Source organism: Rhineura floridana, chromosome 1 (assembly GCF_030035675.1).
Source record: "Rhineura floridana isolate rRhiFlo1 chromosome 1, rRhiFlo1.hap2, whole genome shotgun sequence".
In the NCBI taxonomy this organism is placed as follows: Eukaryota; Metazoa; Chordata; class Lepidosauria; order Squamata; family Rhineuridae; genus Rhineura; species Rhineura floridana.
The window spans coordinates 85,975,631-85,996,069 of record NC_084480.1 but is presented as its reverse complement, the minus strand read 5'-3'; the positions used below and the strand labels follow the sequence as shown (position 1 = coordinate 85,996,069).

The following is a 20,439-nucleotide window of genomic DNA, read 5'->3' as shown; positions in this document are numbered from 1 at the left end:
CCCTGGGCAAATGGGATGTTTGTAGGGAGTTGTTTTCAACCTTTTCTATTCTTTTGGTACTGTTTGGATTGCTAGGGGATTCTCAGGAAAAGAGGTGCTCATGCAACAATAACTATACAAAGGAAGAATCCTACTTCACCCACTAAAAGATGAACACCAGGAACAGGCCAGAAATCATACTACCATATGATCTGAGTTAATAACCAAAAGCCTTGGCAAGCAGGAAATCTATACTTGGCTGATCTTCCTAGGGCTATGAGTTCGATCCAATCCCACTCCCCTAAATTAGGGAATGACAAACTCTGCATATTGCTGTATGCAGACGATGCAGTCTTAATATCACTCACCCAGTTAGGGTTAAAAAGATTACTTTCAGGCTTTGCAGCCTATTGCAATGATAACTTTCTAACAATTAACCATGCAAAATCAAAGGTTATTGTTTTTTCAAAGCGGAAGGTTAGATTCCCCTGGTCTTTAGGAAGTGGTAGAATCGAACAGGTTAATTCCTACAAATATCTGGGAATGTGGTTTCACGAGTCGGGTAGCTAGAAATCACAAGCAAATTATATAAAAGACAAAGCTGGTAAAAATCTGGGAGCACTAATATGATTTTATCTCTCCAAAGGAGGGAGGTATGTCCCGGCAGCCATACGTATAATTAGGACCAAAATTATTCCAATGTTGCTATATGGTGCTCCGATCTGGTCCCCATATTTTAAGGGGTCTATAGAAGGCCCTCTTCATGCTGCTCTGAGATCTATACTCGGTATCCCTAAATGTGTCTCAGGGGTCGTTCTTATGCTGGAGGTCGGCTTAAACTCTTTAAAATGTTTAGCTTGCCTCTACACAATTTATTATTGGTTACGCTGCTGCTGTAAGCTTTCTCCAAAGTCTTATGCTAGACAGATTTTAAACAATTCTTATAATGCAATGTGGCCTAATTGGTCAGGCTGAGACTTGAGTCACTTGGTCTTTTACCCCAAGAACTGCTATGGATGGATTTTCAAGCGGCCAAGGCGTTAGTTAAAAGACGTCTCATTGACATAGATAATCAAGAACTGCTGGCAGCAGCCAAGGGGCCGTGTTCCCCCAGGGCATTGGGATTACCCACATTGCCTTGTATGGAAGGGATGCGATATCTATACTGGCTTTTTATTCCTAAATATAGGCAGGCCTTCACTTTGGCTTGGTTTGATGCCCTCCCTTCGAAACTGTTGGAGGGCAGATATGAAAAGATCCCAAGAAATATTAGATTTTGCCCTTGTGATGTGCATGAGGTGGAGACGGTCATGCACGTCCTTTTTAAATGTAAATTTTACGAGGATGTCAGAAGAGATCTTTTAAATCCTATTCTTTTAAATTATCCTGGTCGTTCGGCCAGTACACTTTTAAAGATTCTTATTCAGGGTTCTGATGAACTAGTCACTTTAAGTGTGCCCAAATACTTAAATCAAGCAATGGTGATTAGAAAGGACCTGATGGGACCAAAGGTCTGACTGTACGCTATGCATCGGACGATTTACAGCTTATTGCTAGTTTTTACGCAAGTACTACAAACTAAAGTAAAGTAAGCGGTTCTGGAAGCCAGTGTATAACAATCTGTTAATTGTATGTGCTGTGTATTTGTACCTGTTCCTGCTACGGTCTATTCACTATGCAATAAAGGATGATGATGATGATGATGATGACGACAATGACAGGCATGTTCCTCTGGGAACAGCATTTCACAAATGGGAAACCACTACTGAAAAACCCTGTTCTTGTGTTGCCATCCTCTGCACCTACCTCAGAGGAGGCATACAGAGGAGGACCTCTTATGATAATTGCAGGATCCAAGTAGATTCATACAGGAAGAGGTGGGCCCTGAGGTTTTGGAGTCCTGAGCTGCATAAGGATAGATGAAAACCAGCAGTTTGAATTGTGCCCAGAAACTAATCAGTAGCCAATGCAGTCAGGTCAAAATCAGTATTATACTTGGGCTTGGAGGTCTGAGTCAACAATCTGGCTGATGGATTCTGCACTAGCTACAGTTTCTGAACCATCTTCAAAAGCAGCTCCACATATAACATGTTGCAGTAATCTAACCTGGAGGTTATCAGAGTGTAGACAACAGAAGCTAGGCTATCACTGTTCAGATAGGGTCACAGCTGGACAACTAGCCAAAGCAAATGGAAGGCACTCTGTGCCACTAAGGCCACTTGTGCCTCCAGTAACACAGTAGTGGATCCACAGAAATACCCCTAAGCATATCGATGACAATGCAGTCCAAATCACCAGACGTTTAACAGCTTGGGGGTACAATCAGCCCCTGAAACACTCCACATTGGAGACTCACTGGGTCAAACAACATTCACCAAGCACAACCCCATCCAAGCAAGACCAGAGCCACCACAAGGCTGTGCTACTTGCTCCCACTTGGACAGCTGCTCCAGAAGAATACCATGGCTGATGGTATCAAAAGCCACTGAGAGGAGAAACATGGTAGTGCATTGTATGTGAGAGAAAATATGGACTTCATTGAGTGATGCTGTTCCACTTGTTTGGTTGGCACTGCAAATTGATGAGTGCCATTCATGGACCACCATCTGACTGATGGATGGTGGGAACACCTGTTGGTATTACTATTGTAGCTCTTAGTTCTGATTCTGTTGTACTTTCTACTTTGCTGCTAGGGGTATGGAGGATTAAGAGTATGTGGCATTGGCATCAGTGCTGGCATAGTAGCTGCTAGCACAGCAGAACCATAGTATGGTCTTGTTTAGGGATGGGGAGAATTTCGATGAAAATTGGAGTGTCACAGGACTCCCTGATAAATTAGCATGTTTGCTTTCTTTTGCGAACGAATCCTGAGTGCTGCGAGTATCCGCAGCTTTTTTCTGATACCAGATTCGGTCACAGCAAACTGAGGCGGAGGTGGCGAAGGGGGCAGGATATGGGTGAGTGGGCACTGACAGCTGCTTTCCTTTCTGAAAGGACCTGTCCTCTTTGCTTCCTAACGTGAAACTGACTAAGAGGAAGGCTAAGGATTGGGTGGATAAACCACTTTCCTTTCCTGAAATGTTGAAAATAACAAAATATTGTTAATTTTCAGGAGAAAAAATATCAGGATGGTAAAAGCAAGACAGTGGACAAAGAATGCACTCAAACTGATACTGCCTGCTAGTTTGATGGAAATGTGTTCAAACTGGAAGAAACTAGTGGCCCCCATCGCTAGTTTTGTTAGTCCTGATCACATAGAAGTACATGTATTTTTGTAAGATACATTTGAAAGAGTTTCACAATGAGCTGTTATAAGTTAAGCTTGTTTACTACTTGCTATGCTAATGCATGCACTGATAACTCTCTGTCCTCAGTATTCAAGTTTCCACACAAAGAGATCTTTCTAGAGACTGCTATGAATGAATTCCTACTGCCTAGGAGTCATGCTGCTGGAAGGTTTCATCCTATCACAGCTGACTGACAAGCCCCAGAGACATTTTAGAGAGAAGGGTGAGAACTAGTTGGATTCACAAGCAATATCCCAATTTTCTACAGACCTAAAAGAAGTATACAATGAAATTATGTGATCCCAGAACGATTTTCTAAGAAGCGCTACTGGTCAATACACTTTTTAAAGAAAGGATAGGGAAGCAAACATTTAGGCCTTCTTCATAGTCATCGAAACATTAAGCAAATATTGCACGACTGCATACATAATATCTGACAAGAGTAACTTGCATTGCCCGACAAAATTCAATTAATAACTATATTCCTGATTTAGGACTTGATTGAGAGCTAGGTATAAGGCTTGATTTTGTATGGAACAGCAGCTACTCAGTGAGTGATTTAAACTCTGATCTGACTGACTAGACTACTGCACTATAATCATGTTAATCTGGCATGCCTTCATACAATATGTACATGTAAATAGTCACCTTATAAAAGAAATTAGTTCGGCCCACAGATCCAACTTTGCCTGTGTGATTTATGAAACAAATGTTTCCTTCTGTTGCACCATATAATTCACGTATCTTGATGTCACCAAATCGATGTAAAAATTCCTTCCAGATGTCTGCTCTTATTCCATTCCCAACTGCTAGGCGAACTTTGTGATTCTTTGCTCCCTCCTTCTGTAAGACATTTTTTTAAAAACAGAGACACACGTAAAATGAACTCATGACTTTTGAACCTATAGGAGATTCCAAACTTGCATTTAAAAGGGGGGAGGGAATCCAGCCCCCTCTTGGGTTTATTTACAGACTGGAAATCAGCTATACATTCTGCAGTGCGATGGATCATTCATTCGCAATCAAATCCAGGAAGCTTTGTGATTAAGACCTAAGGTGAGGGACAGACAATAGGGTTTTTTTAAAAAAAGTATGTTGAAGGTACTATGTCAGAAACACCATTGACAATGGCATGTATAATTATTCCATTTTCACTTCTGTGTAAACAGGTTTTACAGGGTTTTTTATTGTATTAAAAAACCTGCAAAACCTCTTGGATTACAGATGGTGGTAGCAAGACAGAAAAAATGTTTGTATATATTTGCAATAGAGGGCAATATGACCTCTATTGAATGGTGAATCACAACATCATGGCCTGATTAAAATGAAAAATGGACTGCCTTCAAGTCGATCCTGACTTATGGCGACCCTATGAATAGGGTTTTCATGGTAAATGGTATTCAGAGGTGGTTTTACCATTGCCTTCCTCTGAGTGGTAGGTTCCATATTTTCTCTCTTCCCGTTCCCCAATTACTTAGTTCTGTCATTTAATTTCAGTGTTTTTAGCAATGCTCAGATGAGCATGAAAGGGACTATTGAAATAATAGTTAAAATATTAAAATTATTATAAATATATTAAATATTTTAAAAATAATTGTTAAAATATTACATGGGGGAATTATTAGATTTGGATTTATTTTGCTAAATTTTACCTTCTTATATTAGAAAATTATGGTTAAAGAGGTATCACTTCAGAGTAACATAAATTATCCATATTACTACCATTGTACAGTCTTCTTTTTTTACGTATGGAATAGTTTTTGATTTATTGCAATTAATGCCAGTCTGTGTGCATGTCTCAATTTGCATATCAAGCTTCATTCCACATTTCAGTGCTCAAAGGAAACAGATTCTGTACTTGCAGTCTCTGTGTGACTGTTTCTCCCCTACCTTGTCCCATCCACAGTAGCCAACATAAAGAGCTACTGCCAGAAGGAACAATCAGGAGGCTTCTGACTTTGGAGGACTATCCTTGAAACTACTTTTCTGATGCTCTGCTGCCTAGAAACAGCCAGAAGTTGTTCCATTGGTTACAATAGGCTTGATGGTGCAATTCTAAACATGCTTACTTGGGAGATAGCTCTACAAGCAGACTTGCTTTTATGTAGATGTGTATAGGATTTCACTCCTAGCCACAACTACCTTTAGCTGGATCAAGGCAACCATTGTAAAATAAGCAGAAGAGTCTTTCATTGTTTGTTTCCTCACACATTTCACATTATATTGGTTCTGTAGAGTTGATTTAAGCATTGATTTAAAAAGGAACTGATTCCTTGCTAAATTCACATTAACATGTCATCTGTAACACTGCAGCTACTCTTTACTGTGGTCACTGGATTCTCTGTAATCCTAGTAACACCAGACTAAACACAACAACAAAGAGGCTTTTATTGTGCCCTTGTGTTCAGTGAAGAAAAAACGAAAAAAGCTCAATTCAGACTGAATGGTTTATTCACAGGCCCATGCAAAGTGAAACTCTCTAGTTGCCATTTTAACACATAAGTAAACTTTGTTTCCATCTATCCTTTTAGTTAACAAAAGAATGCTTTGTTGATTGTAGATATCCCATAGAAAGAGCTAGATTAATTCAAAGTTGCTATAGCACTATTTGCAGCCTTCATAATTTACAAAATCACAGTTACTGTCACAAGTCTGGTGCAAAGTGACTCTAAACCAGTTCAACAAATCTCAAGTCAGGTAATACTTTGAAGCAAGGGTCAGAGCCAAGGAGCAACTTTTGGGATGAAGAGTTTAGAGTTGGGAAACAAGCATACGTACGCACATACACAATCCATTTTGTATATTTTTATCATTGTAAACCAATTTGAGACCTAGATGGTAAAAAGGAGGATATACATTTTAAAAAAATAAATAAGTGCAGAGTCCAAGATATTAGAAATACCTTGAAGACATCTTGACAACATTGTGAAAGACTTACATAAATTTTAGGGCCAGTCAGTGAGAAAGATAGGGCAAGATGGTCATATAGGAACATGGCAAGAGTTAGGATGTCAGGCAATTTCATAAACTTACACATTATACATCTGCTATAGACACATATTTTTCATTCAGAGCAGTTTGGTTTTACTGTCTATTTGAAAGGGATGTTATTGCTGTAGTGTATTGTTTTAATAGGCTAGATTAGTTGTCTGCTCTGTTATTATTATTTTAAATTGTGCTTTGTTTTGTATTACTCTGTTAGCTGCCCTGGGAACAAGCATTTATGTTGAAGGTGTGGGATATACATTCTGTAAATAAATCACATTTTTTAGTTATTTCCCCTTCAGCAATTACAATGGGTGGAGTAAGAGGAAGGCAGCTATCAAAATCTGTCCTTCAACCAGAACCAGAGCAATAGTGCTCTGATAGGTTATCCCAAAGAAAATGAGCAAGATCTTGGCTTGCTCTCTCTGCCACCATCACCCCAACATATTTAAATAGGATCAAAATGTGTTTCCTGCTATTCTCACCTCTAGACTGAAAAACATAAAGAGCATAATCAAAGAGCACCATCATTAGGCAGGGTTTATACCAGGGCATCAAATATCAGATCCAATTTGCAGAGTATTGAATACATCATAGTAAAAGGAATGACAACCTGTTGGCAGGCACTGATAATGGTGGACATGTATAAAGCATCTCTCTGACTGGCCATTTCTTCTACAACTTTTGAAATTACTTCATTTGGGATATAAATTTGTGGGTGCTACTACAATATTATACAGTAGTACTTCAAGGACAGTGATGAGAACCAATGATCTATATTCCTCTTGGTTTGAACAAAAGTATTGTTATCTCTCAGTTTATCTTCTAGGGTAAGCCACAGAAGAAAGAGAACACCTTTTCTAGATGTTTGTGGATGGCATTGCAGCAATGTCGTCAGACCCAATACAGGCCTTACCAGAAACAACTAAGAAGTTGCCATACTATGGGGAAATTGCAAAGTTAAAAAAATTAACTATGACAAGTCTGGATACCTTCATGTAAATATTGGCTCCAAACTGCAAATGTAGGTCAAGTATGCTATGGGGATTACACCTAATGTTAAATCAATCTGATATCTGGAATCCCATTCTATTTTTTTTTTAAAAAATGTATGCCTAAACATATGCCCGTTTTCATAAGAATTAGGAAAGAAATGAAAAGATGGATAAGCTTTTCATAGTAATGGCAGAATACTGGTGACAAACCTGTCAATCCTTCCCTCATTGTTATTTGTATTTCTGGTACTTCCCATTTTAATTACAGGAAACAAGCTTAGAAAATGGCTTCTGAACATTGGTTATAAAATCATATGGCAGAATAGCTAAGAGACTGAATGAAATAATCTGAAGCTACATTAATCACAATTAGGCTGGCTTTATTAAGGACAGAAAGTTAAATACTATTAACACAAAAGTAGTGAATAACTTGAAGAAAGCTCAAAAAAATTAGAACTCCCAACGATTTTGTTCTTAGATGCCACCAACCCTCTCTAGGATGCACACCTTAACGTGGTGAGGGGGTTTGAGAGTGTTGAAGAAGCTGAGAGCAAAGCCATCAGGAGTCTAGACCAAGAGGCTAGACTCCTAGCAGGGGCACCCAAGGCGGAATGGTCAAAGCTGAAACACCAGACTAAGATGCATCAAAACTCAGAAGCCAAGGGTAAACCACCTCTGAATATCTCTTACCACGAAAACCCTATGAACAGAGTATCCAAAATGCAACATGAGATAGTGCTGGAAGATGAGACCATCAGGTCAGAAGGCACTCACCGAGCTACTGGGGAAGAACAAAGGACAAGTACGAGTAGCGCTGTGACTAATGACGCAGCTGGGTCAAAGCTAAAAGGAAGCCTAGAGGCTGATGCACACACATGCAAAAGGGGAGTCCGGAGTTGTACAACGCACACAATAGGAACATGGAATGTGAGAAGCATGAACCAGGGAAAGTTAGAAATTATCAAGCAAGAAATGGAACACATCAACATTACAATACGTGGCGTGAGCAAACTAAAATGGACGGAATGGGACATTTTCAATCAGGCAACTACAAAATATTTTATGCAGGAAATGAGAAATTAAGAAGAAATGGGGTTGCTTTAATAGTGAGAAGTGATGTAGCAAGAGAAATTAGGAGTTACAATGCAAGGTCTGAGCGAGTGATATCAATGAGATTAAATGGGAAACCTATCAACATAACCATCATCCAAGTCTATGCTCCAACGGCAAACAGAAGAAGAGGAATTGCAGAGATTTTATGCAGAAGTACAGGAAGAAACTGATCACACACCAAAACAAGATGTGCTGATAATGGTGGACTGGAATGCAAAAGTAGGGAACAGAGAAGAATTAGGAATTGTGGGGAAATGGGGCCTAGGAGACAGAAATGAAGCAGGAGAAAGACTTATTGAATTCTGTGAAGCCAATAATTTGTTTCTTGCGAACACATTTTATGAGCAACCGAAAAGACGACTGTACACGTGGACATCACCAAATGGACAATATAGGAATCAAATTGATTATATAATTGGTAGCAGAAGATGGAGAAGTTCCATACTTTCTGCAAAAACAAGACCAGGAGCAGACTGCGGTACAGATCATGAACTGGTCGTATCGAAAATCAGAGTAAAGCTAAAGAAAAGCAGCAAAGCAATCATGCCAAAATACAATTTAAATAACATCCCAGAACCATATAAAGATCAAATAAGGAACAGGTTTGAGGCTTTAAACTTAGTTGACAGAGAACCAGAAGAACTATGGAATGAAGTCAGAGACCTTATCAGAGAAGAATGCAAAAAGACAATACCTCTAGTTAAAAAGAGAGAAAGACCCCAATGGATGACTGAAGAAACTCTTCAAATGGTTAGAGAGAGAAGGAAAGCAAAAGCAAAAGGGGACAGAAACACGGTCAGAACCCTAAATGCAACAATACAGCGACTAGCATGTAGGGACAAAGAGAACTATTACAATAGTTACTGTATAGAAATAGAAGAGGACAACAAAAAGGGTAGAACAAGAGCCCTGTTCCAAAAGATTAGAGAAATGAAAGGGAAATTTAAACCAAGAGTAGGGATGTTGAATAATCCACAGGGGAACACACTGACTGACCGAGATGAAATAAAAGGAAGATGGAAGCAATACACTGAAGAACTCTATAAAATAGATGCCAGGATGACAGATTCGTTCACGGAGGAACTGTATGATGAAGAACTAGAAATTTTAGAATGCGAGGTGAAAGCTGCTCTTAAAATACAAATCACCAGGAACAGACGGCATACCAACAGAGTTGCTACAAGCTACTGAGACTGAATCAGTCCAAATTTTGACTAAAATCTGTCAAGAAATATGGAAAACTAATCAATGGCCCACAGACTGGAAGCGTTCCATATACATCCCAATTCCAAAGAAAGGGGATCCCAGGGAATGCAGTAATTATCGAAATATTGCCTTAATATCCCATGCAAGTAAAGTAATGTTCAAGATTCTACAACAAACACTCTTACCATATATGGAGCGAGAAATGCCAGATGTCCAAGCTGGATTTAGAAAGGGAAGAGGCACCAGAGATCATATTGCAAACATACGTTGGATAATGGAACGGACAAAGGAATTTCAGAAGAAAATCACCCTTTGCTTTATAGATTACATCAATGCCTTTGACTGTGTAGATCATGAAAAACTATGGAATGCTTTAAAAGAAATGGGGGTGTCACAGCATCTGATTGTCCTGATGCGCAACCTATACTCTGCACTAGAGGCTACTGTTAGGACAGAATATGGAGAAACTGATTGGTTCCCCATCGGAAAGGGTGTGAGATAGGGGTGTATTTTATCACCCTATTTATTTAATCTGTACGCAGAAGATATCATACGGAAAGCAAGACTGGACCAAGATGAAGGTGTGAAAATTGGAGGGAGAAATATCAATAATTTAAGATATGCAGACGATACCATACTACTAGCAGAAACCAGTAATGATTTGAAATGAATGCTGATGAAAGTTAAAGAAGAAAACACAAAAGCAGGACTACAGCTGAACATCAAAAAGACTAAAGTAATGACAACAGAAGATTTATGCAACTTTAAAGTTGACAATGAGGACATTGAACTTGTCAAGGATACCTCGGCACAATCATTAACCAAAATGGAGACAATAGTCAAGAAATCAGAAGAAGGCTAGGACTGGGGAGGGCAACTGTGAGAGAACCAGAAAAGGTCCTCAAATGTAAAGATGTATCACTGAACACTAAAGTCAAGATCATTCAGACCATGGTATTTCTGATCTCTATGTATGGATGTGAAAGTTGGACAGTGAAAAAAGCTGATAAGAGAAAAATCAACTCATTTGAAATGTGGTGTTGGAGGAGAGCTTTGCGGATACCACGGACTGCAAAAAAGACAAATAATTGGGTGTTAGAACAAATTAAACCAGAACTATCACTAGAAGCTAAAATGATGAAACTGAGGTTATCATACTTTGGACACATAATGAGAAGACATGATTCATTAGAAAAGATAATAATGCTTGGAAAAACAGAAGGAAGTAGAAAAAGAGGAAGGCCAAACAACAGATGGATTGATTCCATAAAGGAAGCCACAGACCTGAACTTACAAGATCTGAACAGGGTGGTTCATGACAGATGCTCTTGGAGGTCACTGATTCATAGGGTCGCCATAAGGCGTAGTTGACTTGGAGGCATATAACAACAACAGATGCCACCAAAGCTTTTGACAGGGCAGAGTGAACATTTATTTAAAACATTGATGGCAATGAACACCTCATAAATTTAAGTCCTGGATTCAAGCTATATATTTTGCTCCAAAAGCACAGCTGCAGGTTAATAGGCATCTGATGAGGGAGCTGATATTTAAAAGAGGGACATGACAAGAGTGCCCTTTGTCCCCCTTATTATTTAGTTTGGTGGTTGAACCGCTAGTGTGTGCAATTTGAAGACAGCCACTGATATATGGGGTATAGTAACATCTAAAAGCCATAAAAAATCACTCTTTATGCTGATGATATTATGCTATCCTTAGAAAAACCACTTCAGTCATTACCTAGAGTATTTAATATTATTCAAACTTTGGAAGAATATCAGGTTATGAAATCAAAAACAGAAATAACATCTAATTTATCAGCGCAAGAGAAAAATAACATTACACATCAGCATGGCATAAAGATGGAGGATAAACCAGTTAGATATTTAGGGTTGAAATTATTTGAAGATGTTTCTAAAATTGGTAAAATTAATGATGAGACTCTTGCTGGAACTTTAAAGCAGAAAATATAGATGGTGAAGATCCCTTGGTTAGCCAGAATTAATGCTGGTAAAATTGTCATTTCCCCCCTTTTTTTTTTATATCATTGCCGCTAATGGTAGATGCCAGAGAATTAAAGAGTTGGCAGAAAGACATACTCAAGATTTTAAAAGGCTAGATAAGAGTCCAAGGATTCATTAAATTATAATGCAGACTTCTACAGAAAAAGGGGAGGGGCAATCCCAAATTTAATGCTATATTATGATGTGGCACAATTGACGGTGAAAGCTATGGATTGATCAAAAGGAATAGAAAGATCTGTATTACCCGTAACAATTATATATAGAATATTGTTTAGCAAATTTGATGTGGTCTCTTGAAAAACAGAGGGGTAATATGTTAAATGAGCATTTGATTCCAACCCAGCTGGGACCAGTACAAATATAAATTAAGTCCTGGCATATCTAAATGGTCTTCAGTAATAAGACACTGTGGTTTCAAAGAGATTTTTCAAAGTTCGCAGTATCTTAATTGGGAACATAATGGTTCCCAAAATGGACAAATATCATCTTGGCAGGCATTCTAAGATATAACAGGCAGATGGCAACTACCCTGGTTCCAATATTTTCAAGTTAGACACTTTTTGATTATTCTGTTAGGTCCAAGCCTCAATTTGAGGCAAGAAACCAAATGGGAAACATATTGACTCAAAAATCTGAAGGGCTGCTTTCAGAAATTTATAAGCAATATTCGGACATGAAGCCAACCTTTTTAAAGATCGAATTAAGATGGGAGAGAAATTAGGATAAAATACATCTCAACAACTTTGGTGTGAACTCTGGTCTAACACAGAATTAATATAATTAAGTCTCAGTATTTCAGAATCTCAGTATAAGCTTTCACTTAGATGGTGTTTGACACCTGCCAGCTTAAATAAAATTTATCTTGTAAACTACTTCAGATGTTGAAAATGTAAACTGGTTAATGCTAAGATGTCATGTATGTGGTGGAATTGTGTATTTGCAAAAGATTATTGGATTCAAATTCTACATTGTATTTCAGAAATGATTGGCATTGTAGTTAGACCCACCCCAATGTTGGCAATATTTAATCTTGTAGAGCATGGTAAGTAAAAAATCTTAAGGTATTGGTTCTTAACTTGATGATTGCTGCAAAAATTGTGTGAGCCAGGAAGTGGAAAGCATCTACTAGCCCAATTTGGAAATGGAAAAAATGCTTGGATACTGCTGGTATGGACAAACTTACAATTTGGGCAAAACAAGGAAAGAGTAACCCTGAAGTACTGATGGAACAGTGGTCCCCCTTTGTAAATTAATGGAATAGATATCATGCAAACATGAGATTGGATCACTATTTGTTTTTGTAAACAAGTATTCTGGCATTCTATCATATCAATCTGAGATGTGATTGATTTTTTGTAAGCATGCATTCTAGATTTAAATGATTCCATTTAACCTGAAGGAAAGGTTAATTTTGTTTGTTGTTTTGGCTTTGTATGTCTCAAAAAATGAAAATAAACAAACATAAAATAAAAAAGGCGTTAATAGGAGTTTAATTTTCAGAATTAAAGAACCAGACTTGTTTGTGATATACTATACAAAAGGCTGATACATGGGTGATAGAGAATATCTGAAAAAAGAATAACAATCTCCACACTGGAAATTGTATAGATCCTCGTATCTTTCTGGTTCAGATAGCCACTAACCCACCAACTACCAACTCCCACTAGCGGGCTTAAATAGGCACGTAGCTCCACCCCCCCCCCGTGCGGAACGTCGCGCGTCATCCCAATGCGACATGCGACGTTCCCTTCTTCAAAATGGCTACTGCGGCTTCACCCTTGGCCGCAACTGTGCTACCGGTCCCCAGAGCTTCGCGCAGGTAAGCGAAGCTGCATATCTGAAAAAAGAATAACAATCTCCACACTGGAAATTGTATAGATCCTCGTATCTTTCTGGTTCAGATAGCCACTAACCCACCAATTACCAACTCCCACTCTTTATATACCCCTACACTTATAGGCCATCTCCAAAGGTTCCCAGGACAACAAACATATCAATACTAAAACAATACAATTAAAACATTTAAAAACAGTTTAACAACCCTCTTAAAATGCAATCACCTACACTCAAAACTAGTAATTTCAGGGTGGGCAGGGACAGACATCAAATGCCTGGGTCAACAGAAAGGTTTTTAAATTTCTCCTAAAAGTTAATAATGAGGAAGATTGAGACATTTATTAGGGAGGGCATTCCACAAACAGGGAACCACCACTGAGCAGGCCATGTTACAGGTATCCATCAACCGGGCAACCCCTAGTGCCAGCACCCCTAAGAGGGTCTCCCCTACTGATCATAGGGTCCAAAATGGTTGATACTGTCCTCTTTTAGGTACTTGGATCCCAAGCTTTTTAGGGCTTTGTGTACTAGTACTAATATCTTGAATTGGGACCGACAGCTTACTGGCATCCAATGCAGTGCTCTAAAGATCAGGGACATATGGTCCCTCAGGTTATCCCACTTACCAACGTAGCACCCACATTCTGCACTAGTTGTAGCATCTGAACTGTCTTCAATGGGCAGCTCCATGTAGAACACTTTACAGTAATCCAGGCAGATCACCAGAGCAGACAGCTGAGACCAGGCTATCCTGATCCAGGAACAACCATAGCTCGTGAACCTGCCTAAGCTGGGCAGAAGCACTCCTAGCCTAGGGTTGCCATACTGCTGGTTAGCTGGGTTTTACCCAGATTCTATCCATGCCACCCAGTGCATGCTCAGTCCATTAGGTGGCCCAGACTCTCAGCTTTCATTTTTTTAAAAAGCTAGTCTCTAGCCCTTGTGGATCCAGAGAAAGAAGGCAAAACATGAAGGCAGTTTTCTGCCCATTTTGCCCAGACGTCAAATGCAAAGTATTTAGAGTTTTCACCATAGAGATGACCAGGGGTTTAGAGTGACGCCAGTCTCCATCCATAAAGCCCATAAGCCTACATCACTTCCTTGTCTTTTCTTTTAGAGCTTTGGTGGGCGCATGTGCTGCCCACGAGTAATTTTTTGTTGTTACCGCAGCTGCCCTTTGCTTGGTCAGGTTGCTATGGTGAGTCCAGGGGATGGTGTTTCTTGCATGTGAGCCAAGATGTGCCGTGCCCTTGGGGGGGGGGAAGACTGGCGGCTCCTGAGTCCCAAGCAATGTTCAACCCAAAGGAATCAATGTAAGAGCATACTTTAGCCATAGAGGTCCTGCTAATCTCGTCTAGTCTACAAAATCAAGTCTAAAATCCTTTTAACAATTTCTGTAAAAGTTTTAAAACCTTTTATCTTGGGTAACTCTAATATCACACCAATGTTCTACATAGACTTGATTTGTAGTTTATAGTAACATTCTCCTGTGTAGTACACTGCTACAAACTGCACTGATCACATATTATAGCCATTCTGCCCCTGTATTATCCTATAGGTTTTTTTAAACAGAGCTAAAAAGATGAGTAAATATTAAATGTAGAGGGACAAAATATATCTTTTTAGAGAAACAGAATAAATGTGTTGATTACTGTAGTAGAATATATGATCAGATTGTCTCTTTGGATATACTTTTAAATGTACTTTAGATGTGCTTTTGAGACTAGTAAACTTGTATCATTTACAGTGCAATCCAATATATGTCTACTCAAGTAAGCTCCATTGGGTTCAGTTCCCAGGTAAGTGTGTACTGGATTGCAGCCTTAGTTATTCTTTATGTTTGTTAGATTTTCTATGTATATTCTTTTTTTAAAAAGAGGTATGTGGAGTAACTAGGGTAATCAACTAGATTTTGTTCATTTTCTTTCACTACCACATACTGAGGATATGATCATAATTTCTCATAGCCCTGGAATATATTGCTATTGTTCCCAGTTAAGGCTATTCTGCCTGCCTCATGTAGCATGGATGTTCAGTGTAAAGTTTCATGTCAGTGAGAGATATTTCATATATTTTACAGTATTCTGTACAGACCAACATCACAATATTGCAATACAGAATTAGTAAACTACAACAGATGTTAAAGAACTATAAGGAACAAAATCAGCAGGGAAATGGACAATATAAAAACTGACAAATCACCGGGCCCGGATGGCATCCACCCGAGAGTTCTCAAAGAACTCAAATGTGAAATTGCTGATCTGCTAACTAAAATATGTAACTTGTCCCTCGGGTCCTCCTCCGTGCCTGAGGACTGGAAAGTGGCAAATGTAACGCCAATCTTCAAAATGGGATCCAGAGGGGATCCCGGAAATTACAGGCCAGTTAGCTTAACTTCTGTCCCTGGAAAACTGGTAGAAAGTATTATTAAAGCTAGATTAACTAAGCACATAGAAGAACAAGCCTTGCTGAAGCACAGCCAGCATGGCTTCTGCAAGGGAAAGTCCTGTCTCAGTAACCTACTAGAATTCTTTGAGAGTGTCAACAAGCATATAGATAGAGGTGATCCAGTGGACATAGTGTACTTAGACTTTCAAAAAGCGTTTGACAAGGTACCTCACCAAAGACTTCTGAGGAAGCTTAGCAGTCATGGAATAAGAGGAGAGGTCCTCTTGTGGATAAGGAATTGGTTAAGAAGCAGAAAGCAGAGAGTAGGAATAAACGGACAGTTCTCCCAATGGAGGGCTGTAGAAAGTGGAGTCCCTCAGGGATCGGTATTGGGACCTGTACTTTTCAACTTGTTCATTAATGACCTAGAATTAGGAGTGAGCAGTGAAGTGGCCAAGTTTGCTGACGACACTAAATTGTTCAGGGTTGTTAAAACAAAAAGGGATTGCGAAGAGCTCCAAAAAGACCTCTCCAAACTGAGGGAATGGGTGGAAAAATGGCAAATGCAATTCAATATAAACAAGTGTAAAATTATGCATATTGGAGCAAAAAATCTTAATTTCACATATACGCTCATGGGGTCTGAACTGGCGGTGACCGACCAAGAGAGAGACCTCGGGGTTGTAGTGGACAGCACGATGAAAATGTCGACCCAGTGTGCGGCAGCTGTGAAAAAGGCAAATTCCATGCTAGCGATAATTAGGAAAGGTATTGAAAATAAAACAGCTGATATCATAATGCCATTGTATAAATCTATGGTGCGGCCGCATTTGGAATACTGTGTATAGTTCTGGTCGCCTCATCTCAAAAAGGATATTATAGAGTTGGAAAAGGTTCAGAAGAGGGCAACCAGAATAATCAAGGGGATGGAGCGACTCCCTTACGAGGAAAGGTTGCAGCATTTGGGGCTTTTTAGTTTAGAGAAAAGGCGGGTCAGAGGAGACGTGATAGAAGCGTATAAAATTATGCATGGCATTGAGAAAGTGGATAGAGAAAAGTTCTTTTCCCTCTCTCATAATACTAGAACTCGTGGACATTCAAAGAAGCTGAATGTTGGAAGATTCAGGACAGACAAAAGGAAGTACTTCTTTACTCAGTGCATAGTTAAACTATGGAATTTGCTCCCACAAGATGCAGTAATGGCCACCAGCTTGGACGGCTTTAAAAGAAGATTAGACAAATTCATGGAGGACAGGGCTATCAATGGCTACTAGCCGTGATGGCTGTGCTCTGCCACCCTAGTCAGAGGCAGCATGCTTCTGAAAACCAGTTGCCGGAAGCCTCAGGAGGGGAGAGTGTTCTTGCACTCGGGTCCTGCTTGCGGGCTTCCCCCAGGCACCTGGTTGGCCACTGTGAGAACAGGATGCTGGACTAGATGGGCCACTGGCCTGATCCAGCAGGCTCTTCTTATGTTCTTATGTTAAATATTATTTCCAAAGTTGGACCAGTAGCACAATGGATTTAGATCTAGAACTTATAGTATTTCTAAAACTATTATCTGAATTTTGACTTGTTTTTAACAGTGGAAGGGCAGGATATAAATCCTCTTAAATGAATATTCCATAATATTCGAAACTAAAGTGTAGGCATTTAAGGCTGAAAATGTAAGGTGGTGTTTTTTGTTTTTTAAAAAAAATAGATTCCTCATATCCTCCTTTTTGGTGGCAATTACTAGCCACAAAACAAAACAAATGGACAATGCAACCATTAATATACTTAATTTACATAATTGCATAATATACAAATTAGCCTGTCCAGATTTGTGGAACTGGAATATGGCAACCCTATCCTAGCCACAGAAGCCACCTACATCTCCAGTTAAAAGTTGGAATCCAGAAGTACTCCCAGAGTATAGACCTGTTCCTTCAGGGGAGTGCAACCCCTCCAAAAACAAGTTGTACATCTAATTCCTAACAGAGTCGTACCTGGTATGGATGCTATTCTAAAACACTTAGCAATAAGTTTGCTAAAAGGAAATGTTTGGGGAGGGATTTATTCAATAGAACTTAAATTATCTACTAAAAATCAGTTTTTATTTGGGAAAATGGGCAAACAAACTATTTTGTTTGAACATTATATGTGGAAGCTACGGCTGCCCAAAGAGTCAAAGAGGAAAGGGTAGGATGACATTGAGACGCATTCCTGAAACCTCATTCCAATGAGTGATTCATGTGGCTTTCTAGTTTTCAGAAACACACACTAGTTTCTGAAATGCCATGGATCACCACTTCTTCATATTCTAATGCCGAACTAGTAGACTCTATGCAGATAAGTAGGATTGTGACATTTACCCAGGATCACATAGTTTACAGATTAAATGAAGCTTCACTCTCTATAGTTATAAAGAAAAAGAAAATCCAGTGCAAAAACTTAGACTCACGGGTTACAAAAGGCCCCAAATCCATCATGAAGACAAACCATGAGTTCCAACCATGTCCATTAAAAGCAAAGTTTCAGAGTTTCAATGTGAGGGGTAATAAAACAGAATACAGTTAAGTGAGAGTGTCAAGTGGGTGGGAGACAAAACTAGATTCTAGTCAATCACATACCTTCACAGTTACTAATTGCAAGGTTGCCTTGGCCAATATCTATCAGCCATCAAATGCATGGGTAAACATGAATGTCTTTAAATGTCTCCTTCAAGTCAGTAATGAGGGAGACAGATGCACCTCATCAGGAAAGGCATTCCACAAACGGGGAACCACCACTAAGAAGATCCTGTAATTGGTCAATACCTACTGGACAACAGTGAGTGGAGGCACTACCAACAGGGCCTTCCCAAGCGATTGTAAGGCCCAAGGTGGTTGATACTGGGGGAGATGCTCCTTAAGGTTCTTGGGTTCCAAGCTATTTAGGACAGCAGCTACAGAGGAAGGTTTTCCCTCAAGAACATGGTTGGGGAAGAAAGGATTAAGTTCCCCATCACCACCTTGATTCCAATAATTATCACCTCCTCTACCCCAGCTACTTCTATTTGCATTTTACTTCTATTTGCATTTAAAAGTGTGCACGTGTGCACACGCACACACACACACCACTACCCTAGACATTAAATAAAAATCTAGTTTGGCCCTCAGATACAATGTTCCACAGAGATGCACATGTGTTTCAAATCTGTGCCATTTTCAACTACAAATCAAAAATGAGCGTCATCATCTTTTCAGTTTTAGCATGCTATCTGTGAAATGATCAACAGTTCTGCATATTTAAAATGTTATAAGCCACATATTTCTTATTTGATCCTAATAAATATTTTAGACTGGATATTATTTCCCCTTTTTAAAAAAAATGTCAAAACCAAGCTCTGCTTTTAAATGCATTTTAGAAAGAAACTGATTTCTTTTAGCAGCAATATTATAAAAGCTGACAATCATTTCAAATAGTTGGCTGGCTGAAAATATATTTGGCTGAGATCCTTGACTCAAGAGAGATTTATGCATGCTTGGCATGAGTGAAATTCTTGTAGCACCCACTTTTTAAAAAGACATATTTACAATCTTGTAATCTTGGGGACAAATCCAAAGCTGTTTACTCAGGCTAGAAAACATAGACAGCTGGAATGCTCCAACCCAATTTAGATTTGTTCAGGTACCAAAAAAAGTCAGGTTCAGGCAAATATTAAGTGTTAAAAAGCCTAATTATGCCTCCAGTGGGCATTCTGAATCTTCTTGGTGAGGTGTATAAGATGATCAGATTTCAGAAAAATAAGACATTTATTTATTTTACTAATTTATAAACTGCTTCACGGCCATCAAAGTGGTAGTCTGGGGGTGGTCCCAAGATTCTCAGCTGTTGCTTGAAGCTCAGGTTGCAAGAAGTACATATTTCCAGCCACATGTTATACCCTCACATTTGGACAACTGTAATGAGCTCTACACAGGCCTACTGCAGGGGGTCTGCTGTATGGGAGTCTTAAGATGGAATCACGTTGCATCACTCCTTTGGCAACTGCATTGCCCTCCTATATACTACTAGGCCCAATTTAAGGTATTTAGTGTACAAAGCCCTGAACAACTCGGGTCTAAAATACTTAAAAAGGAGCTCTTCTTCCAATATGTGCTAGCCCATGACTTGGTATCACTATCAACAGAGACTCTTATGGTTTTGTTGATGGTTGTGATATGCTCTTTGACAGCACAGGACAGGGTGCTTTTCCATAGTGGCACTCTGATTGTAGAACTCCTTCTCTTTGGAAGTAAAATTGTCCCTTTCATTGGTGACCTTACAACACTTATTCATGCAGGCCTTTTGGAAACAGTTATAAATCTGGGTGATTTACGGATATCAGAATATTGCTGTTGAAGGAAAATAATTTCACAATCAAATTTAGGAGAAGCAGTCAATTGGACAAGTTTATTGCAATAAAGAAAAATACTGATGTACATCAGGAGAGAAAGTTACCTGCACAAAGGAGAAAGTCTTTGCCTGTGACATAGACACACACAGTTATATAGGCATGGCAAATTAATTGCAAAATTACATGGAGGAGGGGTTTTCAGAGCATGTGATGAGTCCATGTACTCATTCTTACTAATTCTAGTTCATACCAGTTCAAAATGTTCCTAA

At 39.2% G+C, this 20,439-nt stretch overlaps 1 protein-coding gene across 3 annotated transcripts in view; it reads right to left on the bottom strand.

Annotated features, from left to right (window-relative positions):
* SLC27A6 (solute carrier family 27 member 6) overlaps positions 1 to 20,439 on the bottom strand; it is a 75,756-nt gene that overhangs the window by 25,967 nt on the left and 29,350 nt on the right. For all 3 annotated transcript variants that reach the window (XM_061625447.1, XM_061625430.1, XM_061625439.1), the window contains one exon: positions 3,915 to 4,109. In XM_061625447.1, coding sequence (XP_061481431.1) covers positions 3,915 to 4,109 — 195 coding nt within the window. The remainder of the gene's footprint in view (positions 1 to 3,914; positions 4,110 to 20,439) is intronic.